The sequence below is a fragment of the Cervus elaphus genome, chromosome 31 (assembly GCF_910594005.1).
Source record: "Cervus elaphus chromosome 31, mCerEla1.1, whole genome shotgun sequence".
Lineage (NCBI taxonomy): Eukaryota > Metazoa > Chordata > Mammalia > Artiodactyla > Cervidae > Cervus > Cervus elaphus.
Genome location: NC_057845.1, coordinates 5,098,473 through 5,121,510, shown reverse-complemented (window position 1 = coordinate 5,121,510; position 23,038 = coordinate 5,098,473). Strand labels below are relative to the sequence as shown.

General features: G+C 47.3%; 3 protein-coding genes across 13 annotated transcripts in view; all 3 read right to left on the bottom strand.

Annotated features, from left to right (window-relative positions):
• Window positions 1–1,238: 1,238 nt before the first annotated feature.
• On the bottom strand, window positions 1,239–13,926 carry CFAP298 (cilia and flagella associated protein 298). Of its 3 annotated transcripts, XM_043892894.1 has the most exons (8): window positions 13,153–13,282; window positions 10,587–10,688; window positions 9,815–9,982; window positions 8,280–8,347; window positions 4,871–5,029; window positions 3,429–3,560; window positions 1,800–1,895; window positions 1,239–1,550 (listed from the first exon to the last, which is right to left on the bottom strand). In XM_043892894.1, the coding sequence occupies exons 3-8, from the start codon at window positions 9,978–9,980 to the stop codon at window positions 1,440–1,442; spliced, it is 732 nt and encodes a 243-aa protein (XP_043748829.1). In that variant the 5' UTR covers window positions 9,981–9,982; window positions 10,587–10,688; window positions 13,153–13,282; the 3' UTR covers window positions 1,239–1,439. The 3 variants fall into 3 exon arrangements, with proteins under 3 accessions (XP_043748829.1, XP_043748828.1, XP_043748830.1); XM_043892893.1 differs by lacking the exon at window positions 10,587–10,688 and having other exon boundaries at window positions 13,153–13,926; XM_043892895.1 differs by lacking the exons at window positions 8,280–8,347; window positions 10,587–10,688; window positions 13,153–13,282 and having other exon boundaries at window positions 9,815–9,892.
• LOC122687288 lies at window positions 13,340–14,724 on the bottom strand. Its single transcript, XM_043892648.1, has 3 exons — window positions 14,621–14,724; window positions 13,672–14,024; window positions 13,340–13,545 (listed from the first exon to the last, which is right to left on the bottom strand). Exons 1-3 carry the CDS (start codon window positions 14,722–14,724, stop codon window positions 13,340–13,342), a joined length of 663 nt encoding a protein of 220 aa, XP_043748583.1.
• A 3,936-nt stretch (window positions 14,725–18,660) lies between these two features.
• Window positions 18,661–23,038, bottom strand: part of SYNJ1 (synaptojanin 1) — an 89,159-nt gene continuing 84,781 nt past the window's right edge. For 5 of the 9 annotated variants that reach the window (XM_043892882.1, XM_043892885.1, XM_043892883.1 and 2 more), the window contains one exon: window positions 18,661–21,605. In XM_043892882.1, coding sequence (XP_043748817.1) covers window positions 20,805–21,605 — 801 coding nt within the window. In that variant the 3' untranslated portion in view covers window positions 18,661–20,804. The remainder of the gene's footprint in view (window positions 21,606–23,038) is intronic. The other 4 variants (XM_043892888.1, XM_043892891.1, XM_043892889.1 and 1 more) reach the window with 1 other exon arrangement.

The window sequence follows — 23,038 nt, the reverse complement described above, 5'->3', positions numbered from 1 at the left end:
ACAGGATCTTACTGCAAACTTTATATTATCCAAGGACACAAGCTCACCATGGAGACATTTAAGATCATAATGAACGTTATGCCTGAAACTAACATTGTTAAGTCAACCATACTTCAATAAAAATTAAAAGAATGGAGGTCAACAAGAAAACCAATGCAAACTTGATTTTACAAAATTTGACAATCAAGAGTAAGATACAGTCAAGGCAAACAGCCAAGTTACAAGCCACTTTAGAAGATGCGGTTTCGAGAACAGCAGAAATTTGAGTAAGTAGTCAGCCCTGGGAAAAGGAAATGGCAACCCACAAGAGTCTGAGCGAGCCTCGCTGGCGTGTGGAGAAGGGCAGGGGCAGACCCGGCCAGGCCCCGCCTGCCACTACGGCATGGGGCCTGGGAACCGAGGGTCCCAGCTCCCGCCCTGGGCTCCAGCACAGCAGTGGGCACAAGGGAGACCAGGGCAGGGAGCATCCGTGTCACTTCACTCTTCCTCGGAGTGAGCACGATGCCTTTCCTCCCGCTGGGAGAAGAGTCCTCTATGGGCCAAACGAAGTAGGACCAGACGCGTGGGCTGCCTCTGCCTGCACAGTCTGAGAGATGTCCTTGAGGTGCCGAAAAATCTGCACTTGCAGAGATGAGGTGGGAGAATTTAAAACTCAAAAAGGTGAACCAGAAAGCCAGGCGGGACAACGAATGAGCCACATGGCCACCGAGCCAACACGGCTGGCCTCCGGCAGTCTCGGTGCCAAACTCAGCACGCAGGGAGCTGCAGGCTGAGCCCACGGGGACAACCGTCCATCACCAGGGTCTGCGTTCGGTTTCGGGAAGAGCCCAGAAACGACACAGGGATCTGTCCCGTTTCAAGGCCTGCCTGCTCTGGCCACCCAACTTCCCTCCCAGGTGCGGCCTTCACATCTGGAAGACAAGGCCAGCCAGGTTATCGCCCAGGGGCAGAACTTCACCTTTGAAGCTGGGAGACGCCAGGCTGCGTTAGACCCTCTGGCCGATCATGGCTGTCTCTGAAACAAGACTCAGCATCGGGCGGCCTCTAGTGGCCACTGACGGCCAGGTATCACAGCGGACCCCTGACTCGCTGTGGAGGAAAAGGTACCTTCAACATCCTGCAGTGTCATGAGAATGGAAAATCAAGCAATCAGGGAGGAAAAATGAAACTATACCCTCAGTATCTTGCCAAAGAAAAGCCTCAAATAGTAGACAGATTATAAAAATAGTTTAGCCAGATTCTTTTGAGAATGTGTTTATTATGTTCCAAAACCTTGAATAACTCACTTTTCTTTTAAAAATTCAAACTGAAAGGAAAACTAGGGATTTCAACAATGTTCACAAAGGGTGGTGGCTGTCTTGTTTCAAGCTATGGTTATTATTATTTTGCCTAAAGAAAGGTGAACTAATATTTTGGAAAGCTTCGCCAACGGACAAACTTCATCTGGGTCTCCACTTTATGTCTTTTACTCCATGAAAATGTCTTTTCAAAGCAGTGTTATCTGCCCATGGAGAATTTAAACAGGAGTCATCATCATCTTCTTCCAGTTTCTGGAAACACATGGGTTTCGCTCAGGAGGGCATTCCAGGACAGAATCCGTGACCAACCTCCCCGCTCCCCGCCTCCCCAGAGAAGCGGGACAGCTCCAGACTCCAGTGCAGGGGCACCAGGCTCAGCCCTGGTGAGGCCGCAGCTCAGAAGGTGCCCTGCCGCGTCCTGCAGGACCCAGGCCCCAGCTGCCCCAAGGCCCGGGTAAGCAGGGCCCCCAGGCACCCCCGTGCCCACCAGTCCCGTGGTACCTTGAGCTCCTCCTGTCTTCTGTGGTAGTAGAGCATCAGCTGCTTCTGCTCCTCGCTGCTGATGATGGGCTCTCGGGCTGGGGCTCCCTGGCCCCTCTGCAAAGACGAGGGGACAGCGCACTGTGGGTGAAGGCCTTCCGCGGGTGACCCAGGAGGGCGCAGCTGCTGTCTCACAGCTGCCTTTGTGCTGCGGTGGTTGTTTTGTGCTCAACTGGGTCCAACTCGTTGTGACCCCGTGGACTGTAGCCCATCAGGCTCTTCTGTCAATGGGACTCTCTCCAAGCAAGAATACTGGAGCGGGTTGCCATTTCCTACTCCAGGGATCTTCTCAACCCAGGGATGGAATCCTCTGTCTCTTGGGTCTCCTGCACTGGTAGGCAGATTATTCACCACTGTGCCACCTGGGAAGCCCAAAGCCCAAACTGTACTTTGTGGACGGCTAAACAGGTCATGTTGAAGCTGAAACTCCAATACTTTGGCCACCTGATGTGAAGAGCTCACTCACTGGGAGAGACCCTGATGCTAGGAAAGACTGAAGGCAGGAGGAGAAGGGGATGACAGAGGATGAGATGGTTGGATGGCATCATGGACTCGATGGACATGAGTTTGAGCAAGCTCCGGGAGTTGGTGATGGACAGGGAGGCTTGGTGTGCTGCAGCCCATGGGGTCGCAAAGAGTCGGACACGACTGAGCAACTGAACTGAACTGAAATGAAACAGGTCATGCATCTCTCATCATGCAGAGTGAATCGTCAAGGGAGCCTCACTCTTGCTCTGGGCCGTCACGGTGCAGGCTGGGGGTGTGTGCTGGTGACAGCTGTTCCCAAGCAGCCACTGCAGGTCTAGGGGGAAGGGGTAGTGATAATCGTGGAGGCCACCCTGGCTCCCCCAAACGTTAGAGAAATGGCTTAGGAGAGAGCACGGAACACAGCAGCCTGCAGGCACACAGCTCTACACCAGGTCTGTGCAGGTCTCCAGCCCTCCGCCTCATTCACAGGCCAGCAGCACTTTGAAAAACTAGAGATCAGTGCTCGGGGCTGTATTTTTCATCTCAAGAAACAATCTGGGTTACTTGTAAGCCCTATTTTTAAAGCTGAAATCAACTTGGTACACTCTCCTTTCCCGCCTAATTAAAAGGACACCAGGACTTCCCTGGTCGTCCAAGGGTTAAGAACCCGCCTGCCAGGGCAGGGGGCATGGGTCGAGGCCGTCTCGGAAGAGTCCACACACTGAGGAGTGGCTGAGCCCAGGCACTGCAGACGCCAGCCTGGGCGCCGGAGCCCCGCTCTGCAACGAGAGGCCCGCGCCGCACGGAGAGGAGGGCCTGCTCACCCCTCACAAGGAGACCTCACAGTGAGCTCACTGCTCACAAGGAGAAAGGCCTTGTGCAGCCACGAAGACATTTCTTTAAACTGAAAAACCCCAAACAAACTCCAGATGCTGTCAACTGATCCCCCTTTCCTTCCAGCTTTCGTTGCTCCACAAAGAGGACAGTTTTAAGCTGGGACCACACAGGATCAGAGGGCCTGCATCGGGAGTTTTAAATCTTTCAGAGTTACTGTAAGTTTTTATCAGTGTGGAAGTAAGTTAAAAAACAACAGCAGTCACACACTGAAGTCAAAGCGCTTACCTGCTGGATCTTGACGATGATTTTGGTTTTCTCATTCTTCCCCACGTAGTCGGAAAGCTTCTTTGTACGTCTCAGCTCCTTGGCTGCCCACCACAGCTGTGCCTCTGATTCTTTGATGACGTTGAGCCCTGCCTGGGGGCCACAGTTGAGAATGGGCTTTAAGGTTTCCGGGGCATTGGCCTGGTCTGTGCCCCTCCCGGCGAGGGACCGGCTTCCAGTGCCCTGCCCTCCCGCCCCCTGGGGAGCACCGGCTCCCCTGCCCACTCACCGCCCTAGCTCACCTGGGCACCTTCCCTGTCAGTCTCCACTCGCGCCCTGACTCGGGTAACTTCCTGCCCTGGGAAATGGGGTATCCTATCTCAGTGGCACCCTCATCCATCCATGATGTAAGGTCCCTCTGAGACTACGGCCCAGGAAGAAAACGGGGATACTGCTGGGTGTTTAAATACAAAAGTCCCTGACTCAAGACAACTTCATCTGTGACTTACTGACCACATGATGGTGTGAAAGTGACCACACATTCTACTGACCACACATTCAGTAGAAACCATACTTCAAATTTTGAATTTTCATCTCTTCTCGGCCTAGTGATAGAGTGTGATATTTTCTTGGGATGCTGGGCTGTGGTGGTGAGCTTATGATCACCAGAGTAATCAACCGATACACTGACAATCATTCTGTACCAGACAACAGTTCTGTTTTTCACTTTCAGTACAGTATTCAATCAATCACATTATAAAATAGGCACCGTGTTGGGTGATTTTTTTCTAACTATTGGCTAATGTAAGTATTCTGGAGCACATTTCATGCAGGAGAGACTAAGCTATGATATTGAGGACACTAAATGCATTTTCAATGTATTAATATAATATTTTCAACTTATGTTAGGCTTGTTGGGACATAACCCATCTTAAGTTGAGGACGATCTATGTAGGTATAATGGGGCTGTTAGTTTGCTTCTGCATATTCTACCTATTTAAGATGGCTCAGAGGAAGATACTGTCCCACAGGGTAAGGAATAAATGAGAAAAACAAAGGAAAGTGGAACATAAAGCTAGGAAAATATTCAGGAGCAAGAGGGAAGGCTAGAACACAAAATTCCATCAATGGGACCAAGACATTTGGCAGAAGCAGGCACAAATGAGGTTCCTGCCTTCCCAGTACTTCCCATTTCCCCAAGAACATGGGAAAAGTTTCCAGTTCCTCCCTCCTCTGCCGCCCCTCCGTGTGTGCGCCAAGCCCTCAACCAAGAGCAGACCTCTGGGGTCCCTCCCCTGAATTCACAACTCTGCTCTGAACACAAGCCTAGCAAGATGGAAAGCTGTGCATGAAGCAAAAACTACATTAGGACAAGTATGAGGTCAAATATGAGCAGCTTCTGCCCTGGGGCGGGGGTAGGCATGAACTTACATGAACAGAGACCCCAAGAGCCACCCACATACCTGAGTCCCCGACAAATCTTCTTTATTTTCAAATTCCATCCGGATGGGATCGTACGGTGGCAACCCCATGGGATAAACTATCATCACGGCACCTCGAAGCTGGTCCAAGGCGTCATTCACCATCTCCATGGTCACGCAGACATTGGCTTCCACTTGTTTCTGAAAGTGGTCACGGGTACTGTTATCTATGATGCGGCCAATCAACTCAACAGATGTCAATCAGGTTCTTGTACAAGACCCACACCAGCTCCTGCCGGAGCAGCAGACAGAATCAAACAGAGCTGCTACCGAAGTGACTCTGATCTACTTGCGGGGCTCAGCCACGGCCGCCACAGCCTCGGCGATAATGCAGAATATGAGTGGCATTGAGGGGGTGAAGCGTGGAGAACACTCCGAGAGCAAGAATCCCAGGATCTTAGCTCCCTGACCAGGGATCGAACCCACAGCCCCTGCAGTGGAAGCGCAGACTCTTAACCACTGGACCGCCAGGGAAGTCTGGTCAAGGACCTCACGCTTTAGCTCATGGGGTCTGCGCGAGTGCTGGAGAGTCAGCATTGGAGCTGAACTGAACTGCAGGCCCCCCAGCTGACGTCTGCACAAAGACTCTCAGGGGGACTGTAAATAAAGTGGTAACTGTGGAAACGAGGGGAGCAGTTGGGATTGAGGAGGCATTGCAGACGCAGGTGGTAGGGTACCAGACAAGGCATTCGGGTGAGAGAGAGGCAGTGACAAAGTGGACCCTGATACACCGGCGGCTGTGTTAGTAGAAATGAAAAGTCTGCAGGAAGGCCCAGCTCCCGGGTACAGGACACCCGGCAGAGGAATCAATGAGTCTGACGTGCTGGCTGGACTCCCAGATGAAAGAAACCCAGGGTGCAAGTAAAGAAGGGTTCTGGGGTAGAGGACAGAGGTTGGGGAGTTATCTGCAGAGAGTGGAAGCTGGTATTTGGCAGAGAAGATAAAATGCCAAGGAAGAAAGAACAGAAAGAGAAGAGAAGAGAGCTGAGGTTAACACACGTGGCGAGACACTGGGTTTAAGCAGCAAGAGGAAGAGAAAACAGCGACCTGAAGCTGCGAGGCAGCCAGGACAGAGGCCCACGGACGTGGTGAGGCCCACAGACGTGGTGCAAAGTCAGATGTGATTCAGGGGTCAGATGGGAAAGGCTTCTGGATGTGCAGCTCGGGGGCCACTGGGGGCCCCAAGGTGGCCATGTCTGTGGGGGGTAAGAAAACAGGGGCCAGGTTCTCAGAAACCCGGGAGGATCGGACCTGAGGCTCTGGGGGCCTCTCTTGCCTTACCTACCCCCAGGGCGGCTTATGAAATTGTTTCCAAGTCAGAAATCCCCATCACATGTGCTAGGCCTCCCTGGGAGGGGCCCGCGCCCACAGACAGTGTGACAGTCCACTAGACCTGGGGTCACCTGAGGGCAGTTGTCCCGCCCAGAGGACACCACCCCCCCAATATGCCCAGACAGGGGCGCCAGGGGGTCACTTTCTACAAAAGCTCCACTGATACCAAGGGCAGTGGTCCTGACCAGGCACCACGGGGGTGGACAGATAAACTCAAGGTGTGGCCTCAGGACGACAGATTCCCCACAATCCTGGGCTCCTGCCCTCGGCAGAGGGTGCACAGATGTCGCTGTCCACCCCCAAGGGGCCCCAGTTTGGATGCCCCACCACCTTCCACACTCTCCTGGAGGAACTTGAGCGATAGAGGCGGAGGCCCGGGTCCCAGGGGCTGGACGGTGGGGCTGCTGGGATCTGAGTGCCCACCTGCCTGCTGCGTGTTCTGACCCACGGGGCTAGCGGCCCCCATGTGGCAGGTCTGGGGAGGTGGGAGCCAGGCCGGCTACATGTGGGGGCAGCGGGAAGGGCCCTGGGTGGGACTCGAGCCCTGGCCCGTGCGAGCTCCACCACTTTGGGCAAACTGCTGCAGAAAAGCGACTGGAAGCCCTATGAAAGCTGTCTCTAAGCTATGAAATGACAACATAAAAATACACAAAGGGAAAAAGTGACACAAACGAATAGGAAGGATTTCCACAGAGGAGGCGTGGGGACTGGAGCGGGCGGAACAGGGCCCAGGACACTGCCCTCCTAACCTGTTCTGGGAGGGGCCAACTTGACTACAAGTTACTAGTTATTATCTACCCTTCTGGGTTTCCCTGGCGGCTCAGATGGTAAAGCATCTGCCTGCAATGCGGGAGACCCAGGTTCGATCCCTGGGTTGGAAAGATCCCCTGGAGAAAGAAATGGCAGTCCACTCAAGCATTCTTGCCTGGAAAATCCCATGGACGGAGGAGCCTGGTGGGCTACAGTCCATAGGGTCACAGAGAGTTGGACTCGACTGAGCGACTTTCACTTTCATCCTTTAAAAAAAATAGTCTCTGCAGCCAAACGCATTTTGCAAACCCTGGGTCGAACCAAAGCCTTCCCAACGCCTTTCCTATATTGACAAGCAGAAGAGCAGGCTCCCCTGAAGCATTTAAAGGATTCGCTGGCTTAGGAATCACAGTGATACCCAGAGCACTGGGAGGAACAGGAGAAGCAGCAGTTATCCAGGAAGACCATGGTGGAGGGAAGGTGGGGGCAACAAACATCAGGAACATGTAAATAAAAGCCACCGATAAAAACATTCAATTCCTGAAAAATCCTTAAATTACTTTCCTCCAGACTCACAGCCTATGTCTGTCAGCAGTCTGACTTCTGTTTCCCCTTCAATGAAACATTTTGTGTGTAAGTACTACTGGAGAGGGTTGCCATTTCCTTCTCCAATTCAGATGATTACAAAGAGCTAACTCAAAATACACACGCGTTGTGTCAGTCAGATTCCGCAGGTTCAGTGAGTGGCTACAAGGTTCGCATCTGCCCTACTCGTCTTTCTTTAGTTCTTAACAGACACAAACTATGATGCGTAAAAGAGATAAGCAGCAAGGATTTACTGACTAGCACGGGGACTTATAGTCAATATCCTGTAATAACTTATAATCAGATGAAAAAAACCACAACTGAATCACTACGTGGCCTGAAAGTAACCCAACACTGTAAATCAACTATAGCTCAACTTAAAAAAAAAAGGGATAAGGAAGCAAAATATAAGCACCAATTCATATTTGAGCCACATTGACACAAGCCAATAACTGTTTTTGTTTGACTTGAAGGCACTGAGAGGATTGAGGACAACTGTCACAACTAAGGGAAAGGGAAAAAAAGCTAAGGCCCGCTCTAAACATGCTTGTCTCCTTTGTCTCTGGAAGGGAGGCGGGGTGTGATGGGAGAGGAGGAGAGAGAGACAGAAAGAGAGAGAAAAAGAAAGAATGAAAAAAAGCTGGCTGGTAGATAACTCTGGAAGCCGTTAACTGGAGTTTGTATTTCAAAAGACAAGCTTTAGAACATCATTTAAAAAGCTAACCTTAGATATTATTGCTTTGGCTTCTTCTATAGTCTTCTTTATAACTTGCTTCATTTTTTCATTTGGAGCTAAAGAAATAAAAAAAGGAGAAAAGCAAGAGAGAAACAGTCATCTTTAGGACTCTTCTTAAACATCCTAACCCCTTCTGTCTGAGTCAGGGAGGAAGTGAGCTGAGAGAAGGTACAAGAATGGAATCCAGGCAAGGGACACAGGAAAGCTGGCTGTCAGAAGTTAGTTAAATCTCTCAAATTTGATATTCTTAATGAGTTATGGTGGTACTTAGCCATTGAAAATACTGAAAATACTAAAAACTACTAAAACAGAGTGATTAAGAGAATCTTGATTTAAAGATGAATAATGAACCGGTAATATTCTGTTAACTGTTTTTACAAGTACCATGATTTCTTTCTTTGATGCAATTTCACCCGAAAAGCAAAAAAAAAATCTCTCAAAATTGAGAATGGATTTAGGTATGAAAAGATGTGGAAGACAACCAACTATTATTATTTTCTAGGTTAAAGTTCAAAATAAATACCATTAATAGAAATTCCTATTATCTTCAATATATATATATATATATATATATATATATTTTTTTTTTTTCTGAGCATGCAAAGGCTTTATAGGGACACTTTCTTTCCTTTGCTCCTAAGAGTGTTTTAAGGGTATAATAAGTACTTAAGTGTTTGTTAACTGATCAATTATAATCTTTTAGAGGGAGCTCTTTATGCAGGTTAAAAGGGGTATGGTATCAAAATAGGTTATCATCCCCTTTCCCCTGCAATCCCACACAAACAACCATGTACTGAAAGGAGAGCAGTTTCCTCAGTGACCTGCCTGTCCTACACAGCTCTGTACAAGAGAGGCCTGTCGTCAATTCAAGTGGAGACCGCTGGGTTGACATTCATTTCCTCTTTCTACATAGAATCGCTAAATAAACCCTGATGTACAAACTGTAACAAAACATACCCTGCGATACATTTTCATCGATTATCCCCTCAGACTATTCCATTGAATGAGATGAAAATGCCAATTTTCAATCACTTGTTGCCAATAAAGTTGGTAATTTCTTATGGTTCATCTACTACATTTAAAAGCTAGCTTGAAACTTAGTAAGAGCAAGAAGACAGATGCCTTCTTTTCCATCTAATTCATCCTGGCTTAGCATTTTGCTACAAGTAGTTAATAGAGCTTCCCTGATGACTCAGATGCTAAGGAATCTGAATCTGCCTGCAAAGTAGGAAACTCAGGGTTCAGTCCCTGGGTCAGGAAGAGCCCCTGGAGAAGGAAATGGCAACCCACTCCAGTATTTTTGCCTGGGAAATCCCATGGACAGAGGAGCCTGGCGGGCTACGGTCCATGGGGTTGCAAAACAGTTCGACCTAACTTAGCAACTAAACAACAACAAGGAGTTACATGGTGCAGTATTTTATAAGTTTGAATAGAAACACTGCGGTCAGTTTTTAACCTGAAGAACTGTTTTCACACTGATGATTACATTCAGGCATTTGCAGAGAAGAAAAATGCTGGATTACCTTGTCCATTCCGCCGTCCAACATCATCTTTTTTAAATACTGAGCCTCCACTAGGGATACACTTTTCACCCCATTCATCCTTTAATTTCAATTCTTCAATCTGTTCATCAGTCAGTCCTTGCATATTAGGAGGCAGAAATACGCCATGTTCTGCTAATTCTTCCATTTCTTAAAAACAAGAGGAAATTAGACAATATGCATCACAGTCATTATTATAACACCTACACTTCACTGGAATGGAAGCTTCCTAGAGGTCAGGGGACCGTTGGCTATTTTATTTAACAGACACTTAGATGCCACTTGCTATGGCATACCTGTCCTTGACCTCTGACAAATGCTCACTGATTCATCCTAGATCAACAGAAGCAGAGTCTGGGGGCTCACCCACTGGTCACAGGCTGCAGTTTCTGTGCTCCAATCCTCTATGCTATGTTATACCTCCTGGCACTCAGGAGGCATAAATTCAAATTCACTGACAGGCTGAATACATACCCACATAGGGCGTTATGGTTTTGCAAGTGCATTCACATAGATTATCTCAATTTCTCCTTGTGAGGTAGGCCAGACAGTTATCAACATCCCCATCTTCTCCAATTTGCAGCGGAATCACCTGAGGCTTGCTCGGGTCACACTGCTACTACTGCAGCCCTTCCATGGTGGCAGAGATAGGAAAAGACCTTGATTTTCTAGTAGTATGTTCACTATTCAGATGCATGCTTTCTATTTTTCCTATTCCATATGCATTCACCCCAGAATGAATCCACATTTTAACCTTGCAAAATTGCCTTTCTTCTCCTTCCTTCTCTCTCTCCCTTCTTTCACATGAAAGAGGTATGTGGGGTCTCCATAGCACTTTGAGAAGACATCAGGTAGCCTGTAATAACACAGTACTGTGGAACAAACACTACAGAACAAATCACCAACTCGATGGACATGAGTTTGAGCAAGCTCTGGGAGCTGGTGATCGACAGGGAAGCCTGGTGTGCTGCAGTCCATTGGGTCACAAAGAGTCAGACACAACTGAGTGACTGAACTGAACTGATGGGACAAATGGTCGAACTTAATGGGCTATTTATGGGATACTTCTTGTCTCTCTCTCCCAACCCGACTGTAAGTATCTGGGGCGAGGGGAGGGGGGACAAGGAGCGGGCCTCATTTGCCCTGGACTTTGGGCATAGCCTGCCTGAAGCAGGCTATAGACAGGTGGTGCTGTGCACTAGTCATGTCAGACTCTGGGTGACCCCAGGGACCGCAGGGCCAGGCTGCTCTGTCCATGGGATTCTTCAGGCAAGGATACTGGAGTGGGTAGCCATTTCCTTTTCCAGGGGATCTTCCCGACCCAGGGACTGAACCCAGGTCTCCTGCATTGCAGACAGATGCTTTGCCATCTGAGCTACTAGGAAAAGAATCCGCCTGCCAGATGCAGGTTGGATCCCTGGGTTGGGAAGGTCCCCTGGAAGAAATGGCACCCACTCCAGTATTCTTGCCTGGAAAATTCCACAGGCAGAGGAGACTGGCGGGCTGCAGTCCACGGGGATGCAGAGAGTCAGACACGACTGAGCAGGTAGCACAGATTAAGTGAATGGGTTTCCCGCTCACTAATGAGACTAAACAATCAGCACCACATTTCAACTGATAATTTCACAGAAAAAGAAGCTGAGGCCCTTTTCCCCAAAGATGCTTTGATTTTAAAATAACACTTAATTGAGCTTGGTCTGCTGTTAATTTTACTAAGAAACTATACGAATGACCCATAAATGAGTTCTTAAGGAACAGACAGATTATGATCCTTAAGGAGGACTCTATGGTACAAAAATCACCTGATATAATTACAGAAACAATCACATCGTGGATCACACCCAGACTAACCTACTGTCAAGTACTGTGTTGCCTAAGGCTACAGTAAGGAGCTTCATGAGGCTGTGAGTGCTAAGTCGTTTGGTGTCCGACTCTTTGCGACCCCGTGGACTGTCACCCCGCCAGGCATCCTCTGTCCATGGGATTCTCCAGGCAAGATTACTGAAGTGGGTTGCCATGTCCTCCTCCAGGGCTCTTCCAGACTCGGGGATTGAACCCTGTGGCTTTTATGTCTTCTGCACTGGCAGGCACGTAACCGCTAGAATTTACATTTAAATGAACTGAAATAAAGAATGCAGTGTCTTGGCGGTGGTCAACAGCCACCTGAGATACCGGCCACCCACTCCAGTGTATTTTGGCCTGGAGAATCCCGTGGACAGACCACGCAGTCGCAAACAGTCGGACACGACTCAGCAACTACCACTGCTAGACCGCACGGCCAGGGAACACGTCCGGCGGAGGAAAAGTTGCATTGATCCTCGCCGCTCCGGGGGTGGGGGTGGGGCGGGGAGCAGTGACCAAAACGTTTTAACATGAGGATCAGGCTGTTTCCTAGAGAAGGGAACACTGACCAAAACACTGTAACATGAGGATCAGGCTGCTTCCTAGAGCAGGGAACACCGAGGGAGGCAAGAACGCCGAGGCTCTCTTACTCTCTCTTGAAAACCATCCCAAAGCTGGGTGGCTCCTCCACCTCCGCCCCTCTCCCCCAGAGACTGCTCTAGCTGCAAAGTCTCAAAAGAGAACTCTTTAAAAATCGTCCTGGGGATCGTCCCACCTCTCACACTTGTGGAGGTCCCTTAATCTGCTCTGGGGCCCAGGCTCTCGGCTCTCCCGTGCCACCTCCCGTCCCCCCTCCCCCCGCCTCGGTTTCGGGACTTAGGTCCGTTTGTTTTGCTCACAGAGCCCCAATCCCGACTCCCCAGACCCTGGAGCGGCCCGCCCCTTCGGCTCCGAGCACCCCTCCACGCGTTGCAATCAGGTAAGTCGCTCAGTCGTGACCGACTCTTTGCGACCCCATGAACTGCATCACGCCAGGTCCCCCTGTTCATCACCAACTCCCGGAGTTTACTCAAACTCATCTCCACTGAGTCGGTGATGTCATCCAACCATCTCATCCTCTGTCGTCCCCTTCTCCTCCTGCCCTCAATCTTTCCCAGCATCAGGATCTTTTCAAATGAGTCAGTTCTTTGCATCAGGTGGCCCAAGTATTGGAGTTTCAGCTTCAGCATCAGTCCTTCCAGTGAATATTCAGGACTGATTTCCCACGCGGTGCAGCCGCTCCTGGAAGCATCTCTGGGGAAATCCGCGGTCCCCATCGCAAGCCCGGCAGCTGCGCGTCTTCGCAAAGTCTTTACCGGCCTGACCCTCGGTCGCCCCTAGCCGGCCCGAGGAGGCCTGGCGCGTTCCGCCCAACTTCGCCCCGTCCCCGCGGGCCCAGTTCTCTCTCCCCTCCCAGGCCCCACGACGCTGGGCCGCACCTGAGCAGAGGCGCTGCGCCTTGAGCCGTGCGTTGTAGACTCGGGCCACCTGCGCCGTGAGCTCCTCCAGCTCCGAGCTCCCCGGCGCCTGCAGCAGGAACTGGCTCTCGTCGCCCCGCTTCACGTGCAGCAGAACCATGGTGGCCGCGAGAGCCCCGCCGGAAGGCCCTGGACAAGCGGCCCGCGGTCACCCGCCCCCGCCGGCGGACAGCGAAGATCGCCGACTAACGGTTGCCGGGAGGCCGGAACCCTGCGTTGGAGCGCTCGCGGTGCTGGAACGGGGCGGGGGGACAGGGGGAAACTGCACCCTCTCCCGGAAGTGGCTGTTGCCAGGAGCAACAGAGAAACGCGGTCTGAGGGCGCGGGGTGGGGCCCACGGCTCAAGGGCAGACCCTGAGGCTGGGGAAGCTACGGTGCGCGGAGACCCGGGCCTCCCTCCACTACCCTGACAGCAGGTGCGGCCGAGCAGAGTCCGAGAGGCTCCCGGACCCGCCCCCGCACCGGCCGAACCAACTTAGCCGAGCCCCCACTCCCGGAAGTGGCTGTTGCCGTAGCAACCCTCAAACCGACCAGCCGGCTGAGGGGAGTTCTGGCCGCCCGGTCGGCTCGCCGGGGTCCCGAGAATCCATCCAGGGAGTTGGCGGGGAGGGGCAGGGAGGCTGCTCGACCGGGAATTGGTTGGGGTGGCGGGCACCCAGAGGCGCCGAGCCCCCACAGCAGTGTTCCCACCGCCGCTCCAAGCCTCGCCAGCCTTTCCGCCTTCCTCAGTCCCTACTTCCGGAAACGCCTCCGGCTGCTTCCGGTCTGGAACGCTGAGGAGAGAGGCCGTGACGCTTAGCTGACGCGAGACAGTGGGCTGCTGGTTCTTTGGTCTTCAGGTGTTAGGAATCGGGGGACGTGTCCGTACTTCTCCATGCGGGGTGATTCGGCTCCCCAAGTCTAGTGTGTCTGGCGCGGCTGACGGCGGAACGACGCTCCGCAAACTGTCGTCATTCACTGTCCAGCAAAATTCTTACTAAAGGCAGTCGTGGGCGGCGCTGTTTATTCTCAAACAGGGCGGCAAGATCCAGGGTCACCGCCCTCATGGAGCTTATATTCAGTTTTAAGTGACAAAAGGAAAGCAAATATAAACGGATAAGGCAAACTTTAAAAAGTAAAAAAATTAAACAGGGTGATTGACTTTTTAGATAGGATGGTCAAGGAGTGTCTTAAAGGGATGGGTAACACTTGCACTGAGTCCTTGCTCCCGAGGGGCTGGCAAAGGAGTGCAAGGCCCCACCCCTGGCTGTTTCCTTGGAAGGGCCGTTGCCGAATACGAATTGATTTGGATTTTACAAGCACCTGCCATTCCGCATACCTGAAACTTTGACTCCCTGCATTGAATCTGTATCCCTGAAGTTCCCGGGCAGAGGGAAGAAAGTGGGAGACTGTAGGCCTGGGAATGCGTCAGGCCAACCCAGAGCCTCACGTGAAGACCGCCGGAATGATGAGAGGGACGGCGCCCAGCGGGGAGATGGATGTGCTCTCGTCTCTAGTCCTGTCGGGGCAGGGATCACCCAGACCCTGGAACATGCAGTCCTGGCAAATGTCTTTTACCCAGAGGGATAAAGGGGTCTACTGGGTTCATCTACCTCCTGACTGCTGGCTGTTAGATCCTCCTCCTATTTTCTCTTGAATCCAACTAAGTATCCATCAGGCCACTCCTGCTTAAAACTTGCTTTATATATAGCCTTCTAGGTAGTGAGAACCATTTTTATCCAAACACTCATGTATTACAGACTGGGTCTCAGGGTATAATTTTCTAATAAATGTAAAAGGAATGAAAAAACAGAAAACCCATGTTTGTATTGCTCATCCAGTTCTAAGTATGTACTTACTAACTTTACATTGTTGTTATTGTTTAGGCGCTAAGTTGTGTCCATAACCACATGGACTGTACCCCACCAGCCTCCTCTGTCCATGGGATTCTCCAGAAATGAACACTGGAGTGGGTTGCCATTTCCTTCTCCAAGGGATCTTCCCATCTCAGGGATTGAACTTGGGTCTCTTGACTTGGCAGGCAGATTCTTTACCACTGGGCCACCATGGAAGCCCATTAACTACATGGTCACAGGTCGAACACTTGCACCATCTTTAATCTTTGTCAGCACTGCTATTTGCCTTTGTATTCTTACATTGCATTCCTTTCTCTGTTTTCTTAAGGTCCTTTTCTTCTCACACAGGTTGTGTCATACAAATTTTGTGTGTAGCTTTTCCTCACTGTGGTTTAAGTGATCATAAATCATGCTAAAGCCTATTGTATTGTCACCCAAGTGGGTTCTGAATTTGAAGACAAATAAGACAGCTGTGTGTTCCTATGTACTTTGGTTTATTATCTCTAAATATTTTAGGTACTGTTCCTTTCTAGGGTATAGGGCATCTTATGAGCATTTGTATCTGCTGAAGCAATCCATTAGTAGTGATAAACACTCTGGTACAGATAATTAATGGGGCATTCATGTTGACTGCTAGATATCAAGTAACCAGAGGGGAAAAGAAAGTTTTTACTGTGCTGAAAAAAAATTGTTTTAATACCATTAACACACATATGTGGGACTTCCCCCATGGCTCAGGAGGTAAAGAATCCGGCTGCAATGCAGGAGATCCGGGAGATGTGGATTCGATCCTGGGTCAGGAAGATTCCCCTGGAGAAAGGAATGACAACCCATTCCAGTACTCTTGCCTGCAAAATCCCATGGCCTGGTGGGCTACTGTCCATAGGTCACAGAGAGTCGTAAACAACCGAGGGACTGAGCATACATATGTAACATGCATATGTATCCCTAACAAACAGAGAACATTGTTTGGTATGTTTTAAATTTCATATAACTGTCATACTGTATTATTTTGTACCTTGCTTTATGGCTCCGTAATGAAATGTACTAAAACTTCATTCACTTATTCTCACTGCTACATAGTATTGCACCAGAAATATATCAATCCACTCCCTTCTTGACGGTTAGTTTCTCTGTAGTTTTCACCATTACAAATGATGTGCATTCCTACTCCACTTGTCCTAGAATTTCTCTCCAGGTCAAATTTGTTGTGATAGAATATATGAACCTTACTGGACATTATTTGTATTTTTAAATTAGTCAATCATTTTTTGGCTGTGCTGGGTCTTTGTTGTGACTCGAAGCCTTCTCTGGTTGTGGTGCACTGACTTCTCATGCTGGCGGCCTCTCTTGTCACACAGCATGGGCTCTGAAGCTCAGGCTCAGCAGTTGGGGTGTGTGGGCTTAGTTGCTCGGCAACATGTGGAATCTTCCCAGACCAGGGATCGAATCCATGTCTCCCTGCATTGACAGGTGGATTCTTAACCACTGGACCATCAGGGAAGTCCTACTGGGTGTTATTTAATTGTTCTAGAATTGATGTGCCAATTTGCCCTCTCACCAACAATGTATGAGTTCCCATTTTTCTACGTCTGATAACTTGATGTGGTCAGACTTTTTTCCTAACATTAATAAAGTGGCATTTTGCTTTATACATGAGTTTGGTTTTCCTGTGTCAATCACTCATGCTGGTAATTGTGGACCTGCAGGACTTAGGATCTTGCTATAAATCATGTGGGGAGGCTGAAAGATAAGCTATGGACAGAGAAATATATTTACAAAAGCACATATTCAACAGAGGTGGAGTCTCTAGAATATATAAAGAGCCTTCAAAACATGATTGTTAAAAAAAAAATCTATTTAGAAAATGGGTAAAAGACACATATTTCACAAAAAAAGGCATCAGATGGCAAGCACATGAAAATATGTTCACCATCATTAGCTCTTAGGGTAAAGACAAAGCCACGAAGAAATTCAGGCAAAGATATGAAAAACTGGGTCACACGTAAGTTGCTGATGGGAATGTAAAATTGTTTGGTCATTCTAGAAGAAAATTTGGCATCTTTTTAAAAATCCAAGCATGCAACCATGCTATGACCCAGCATGCACCTCTGGTCATTTATCCCAGAGAAATGAAAACTTACGTTCACATAAAACCTGAGATAAGTGTTCAGAACAGCTTCATTTATAACAGTCCCAAACTGGGAACACCCCCAAATGTCCTTCAGTGGATGAATAAAGGGTTAAACCAATTGTGGTACATCCATACCATGGAATACTATATAACAATGAAAAGGAAAATATTTTACACATAATCCAGATGAATCTCCAGAGAACTGTGCTGAGTTAAAAAAGTCAATCCCAAAAGGTTACACACACGATTCCACTTATGTAACATTCTTGAAGTGGCAAAATTATAGTGAATATGGAGAACAGAATCTATTATGGAGAATAGATCAGTGGTTGCCAGAAGTTAAGGACACAGGAGAAGGGCATGGGATGGGAGAGAAGTGTGGAAAAGGCAACATGCAGGATCTTCAGGGAGATGGGATCATCTTTTCTATCAGTGTTAAAGTCCTGGCTGCGGTATTGCACTATAGTTTTGCGAAATGTTACCACTGGGTAAAGGACACCTGGAATCTTTCTGTATTATTTCTTACAAGGGCATGTTGTTGTTTAGTTGCTATGCTGTGTGGGGCTCTTTGTGACCCCATGCACTGTGGCCCGCCAGGCCCTCTGTCCAGGGGATTTCCCAGGCAAGGATACTGGAGTGGGTAGCCATTTCCTTCTCCAGGGGATCTTTCCAACCAGGGATCAAACCTGTTGTCTCCTGCATTGGCAAGTGGGTTCTTTACTGTCTGAGCTACCACAGAAGCCCATACAAATCTACAGTTACCGTAAAATAAAAAGTTTTTACAAAGCCTATTATTCTCTATCTGTAACTTCTTAATCAGAGACTAATAACATAATTGAATTATTTAAGAATCAAGGTTATTGCTTTAAATAGCAATCTGAAAAAAGGCAATACTCACAGGAACACCAGCCTCAGTCTCTTACTTTTAAGGTGGTCTCTTCTTTTGTCTGGCTATCCGTTAGCCTGTTTCTCCCCTGCTCCCCTCACCCGCCCCCACCATGCCCCAGCTGTTTCTCTTGCTGTGGGTCAGAAGATCATCATTCATGCGTCCGTGTTATTTTCAAGCCAGCAAGATTTTGAATGAGGGCCTCTCTTACAGAATAAGCACATGACTTCTTAACGATGATTAGTAATTTGAGAATAGCTTCCTACTTTCAGCAGAAGTATCACATAGAGACAGAGGATGAGATGGTTGGATGGCATCACTGACTCAATGGACATGAGTTTGAGCAAGCTCTAGGAGACGGTGAAGGACAGGGAAGCCTGGCATGCTGCAATGCATAGGGTCACCAAGAGTTGGACATGACTGAGCGACTGAACAACAATCACACAGAGAAATAAAATGGATGAGAATAACATCTTGAATTAAAATACCTGATTTGAAAAAAAAAAAAAACCTGATTTGACAGTAAGAATTAATCCTCAAACGTTGCCAAACTCATCTATTTAAAGTTAAAGGAAAATAGCTGAGAAAAATTCTTCCCCTTTTGAGCAAAGCAGTCAGGATGGTAAAGACAGGTATATTTATTTCATATGACAGCACATTTCACAGGATATGTTCAGTGATTATATGCCACTGACTTTAATACTGTACTCCTATAAAGTATATAATTATAAATACTGTGTGCCACATAAGCAATAAAATTCTTACATATAAACAGCAATCTACTATAGAGAACAAAGAATTCACAGAGATCCTTAGTGTCTAGTTTCTGCTCTGCTTTTAACAGAACTGGTCAATATTTTAATAATATGTAGAATAATGGCTAGTTATTTGCAGCATACCTTTAACTGTCTGTCATAACTTTGTGCACTTTTTCAGCAACTTGCCAAGTATCAACAGAATTTCCTGATAAAGGCTGAGCTGCTGCTTGATATGTATATTTTAGACAGTAGTTTCTATTCAATGGGAAACACTGCTTACAGAACTGCAGTCGCACTAAAGTTTATAATGAGTTATTTTCCTAACGGAGAGCAAATACTGTATACACTAATCACACAGATGTTAAAGCCACAGTTTCAACAAGTTAATTCACATTTTGAAGCACACTGCTTATAGTAATACTGCTGTTCAAAATATACTACTGCTGAAATGATTAGAACCCCCCAAAAAGCACAATATAAAACTCACGAGAGTTATTTCTAACAGCAAGTCCTGGCTGTTAATAGAGAGAGAATTACTTTTATAAATATAGTATTCTGATAACATTTGAGCATTTAGAAAAGTGCTTTTTCCTAATAGATTTGCTTTATGTGGTTAAGTGCGACGCAGCTTGCTGTGCTTTTCTACATCTTATGTATTCTTAGCCGTTAACTCCATTTTCTGATATTCCCCCAATGCACATGTTAAAGGTTAAATGCGGACAACGGAATTCAGGTGACATTTACAACTGTTTGTATAAAAGGAATGCTAATGTAATGGGTAAAGGTGATTTCAAACTGACAGCAAAACAACTATTGCTCCAGGAATTTTCTGATTAGGATTCCTCAATGATATCAAAATACTACATTCTGTAGAAATTATGAACATCTTCATAAAATTAATCAAAAGCAGGATCAGCTGCATACTGGCAGTGCAGGAGACAAAATCCACAGCTAATTTGAGGCGTAGCCTCTAAGAACGTAAAGCAGCATCACAGATGGGGAGAGAACACACGGTAGATCCCAGTTCAGCGCCCCCTGGGGTGGGCACTGCCCGGCTCACCAGCTTGAGAAGTGAGGAGAGCCATGGGGCCTTGGACACCTTCGTGCACCTTTAACTCTCATTTACTTCTCACTGAACTTGGTGGCATGTGCCTTCCTGACATCTGTGGCCAGCGTGCTTTTTTGAAAGGGAAGGAGGGTTGGTCCACACAATATGCTGCTTCCGGCTGCAAGAAGCTCCTCCCCCAGAAAAGCAGGCAGAGGTGTGGGAGCAGAGTGACAAGGGGGTGTGTGGTATGTGTGTCCAGAAGGGGTGGCAATGGGGGCAAATTCTGGTTCCGTCGTGGGATTACTCTAGTTTTGGAAAGAAAGATAATGGAAATATACAAATTTCATTTTCAGCCATCCATTTGATTATATGGAAAAGAGAACTCTGTTACAACTTTTAGGTAAAAATTTGGTCTGACTTATACCCTAGAATTTAAGTGATGCATTTTACTAGTATGTAAGTGTATACATTTGTGTGTTTGTGTGTGTATACACTTTTTTTTTAAAGCAATGTCTCTCTAAATTCTGTTTCAGTGTACCTTTGACGGCTCTTTGGTAAATACTTATAAATACCAATTGTTAACAAGTAGCAAAGGGCTGGCAGCAATGTCGGCTAGAAGTTGTTTGGGCTTTTTGAGATGCTTTAAAGGAGACTGATGAAGAATGTCTGAATGAGGACTTTTCTGAAGTAGCTTCGAGCACTTTTTATGGCTTCTACTCTCTCTTATTTATCCAAACAGAAACACACCAAAATTCCAGTTAATAATGAGAAAGATTTTTCCTTATTTCTGATATACACATATTCCAACTCTGTACACATTAAATAGTGGTATTTCATGACAACATCAGTGCACTTAACAATTACTTATTGCACATCATGAATAACGAATGCCCAAATCTTTTGGCTCTACCCTGCCAAAACTAAAGGGACAACTGCTCTCTACTGTGTGACTTTATCTTTCTGTCAAGTCTAGTGTGGGTGATGCCTTAGAGGCCAGGGCTGTGAAAGGGTCTGTGGGAGGGGTGGTGCCAGGTGGGAGCAGAGGGACAGGCGGTGGGGGTGGTCTTCTTGCTGGCAACACACAGAAAGACACACTGGTACTTCTACCCCAGTCATCACCAAGCGTCACCTTGGAGCCAGGAGATGAGCTCGGCTGCTTACCCAGGAAAACATCTGGATGAGTGGACCCTGACTTCCCTGTCACACCAAAGTCCTCTTCCTCCTCGAAGGTTACCCATCCTTTGGGGTTGCTGACTGTTAGTGCAGGCGGGCCCTGCGGATCAAAACTGTCCTTAAACCCATCCAGGGAGGATGAAGGCTTGCTACTGTTCTGACCCAGAGGCCTCAGCGAAGAGAATGGACTCTGAGCAACAGGCTCTTCTTTGGAGAACCATGAAGTGGCCTCTGATTCTTGAGACTCAGCTCGAAATGGGTTTCCGGGAACGGCAGTCCTATCAGTGAAAGGATTTGTGCTGCTTGAGCTTGGGATGAATGGATTTGGGGAACATCGCGTGTTTTCCTGGGATTTACTCCGGGCTGGAATTGGAGGCATTGTCGGCATGCAGCTTACAGAACTCAGAGTGTTCGTGTTACTTGGGGTTGCAGAAGGCAACGGCGTCAACCCCCTTGGGTTTGGGGTGTGAACAGACGGCTGAGCCTTTGATACAGCAAGCAGGTTCAATGACAAGTCTTCAAATGGGTCACTCTTTAATGGCGAGTCCAGTCTGACGGCGGAGACTCCATTTGTTTTCACCTGGGAAAGAGAGAGCCCACTGAATAATGAGAACAAACAAAAAGCAATAGTTACTTTGAGTGCCCCCTCTGCTTTCTGTCTCAATTCTTCTTCATTCTGAGGGGTCACGTATACAAACTCAGAAAATAAAAAAAGGAGCTTTGTGTAGTCTGTTACTCTGGAGGTTACACAACTACCATGAAATATTCTTTAAAAAAACAAAAACCCCTGCTAATTAAGTTCTTTTATAAATACAGCTTATTTTATCCATGCAAGTATTGATATGTAAAATGGAGAACTGCACTGAATTAGCAGATGAGTTTGATTCATGCCCAGTTATATCAGATAATCAAATGAACTTAAGAAACTCACTTCAATTCAAAGTTTATGCTAAATCGCTATGGATAAGCTTCCAACACCCATCTGTGATGATGATGTGGTTTCAATGTTTTCTGAAATATATTTTCATTGAGAGTTAATGTTACTATGGAAATTCAACTTTATGGATAAAGATTAATTTTATTAGTATATCTATATTCATAAGCTGAAGACAATGCATCGTTTCCTTTTCCACTGTAGAATAAAATTTTCAAAGCATTCTTTGCCTTTTAATGTCAGCTCTCCTCTGTAGAATAAATTCTGAATAATGTGAAAAATTTTTAATTGACCTTCCTCATCTTGTAAAAATATTCCAAAATAGATAAGTTTATTAATAACTAACCACAATGATTCTTTAACACTGGATGGGGTGGGTGGGGGGAATCCCGTTTCTATCTAGGATAGTAATTCTGCAACCAAAATAAAGCTATGTGTGGCAGAGCGGGCTGTGAGTGGTAACTGCAGCAGGAGTGGTCAGATTCACTTCACAGTCATGAAAAGCCTGCCCCGTGTGCCCAGTTCACAGAGAAGTCGGCTGGAGTAGAGCCCGGCCATGGTACTGGGCACAGGCTACTTTCCTAAGGGAAGCAGAACTGAAGCCTGGCTGTTTGAGAAAAGTAGCTAGCTTATCGGGAACTCCATTTTAATTAAAAAAAAAAAAAAACCAAAAAACCCTATATATAATTACTAAAACCAGGTGGCAAACTTGGATATTTATGCCAAATTAAAGGTAAGAAAAGCACAGGAGAGAGAGAATTTTATTCAGTTAAAGACTTGCAATGTACAAAATGGAGCATGATCCAAAATGAATTTAAGTCATTGTTACAGCAAGTAATTGAACATAAGATATGTTGAAAAAAAGAGCCGCAGTCTCAAAACATTGTTTTGCTGTTCTTGTTTTAGTCACTAAGTCGTATCTGACTCTCAGACCCCACGAAAATGACTACAGACTATAGCCCACTAGGCTCCTCTGTCCATGGGATTTACCAGGTAAGAAAACTGGAGTGGGCTGCCATTCCCTTCTCCAGGGAATCTTCCGGACTCAGGGATCAAACCTGCGTCTTCTTCTTTAGCAG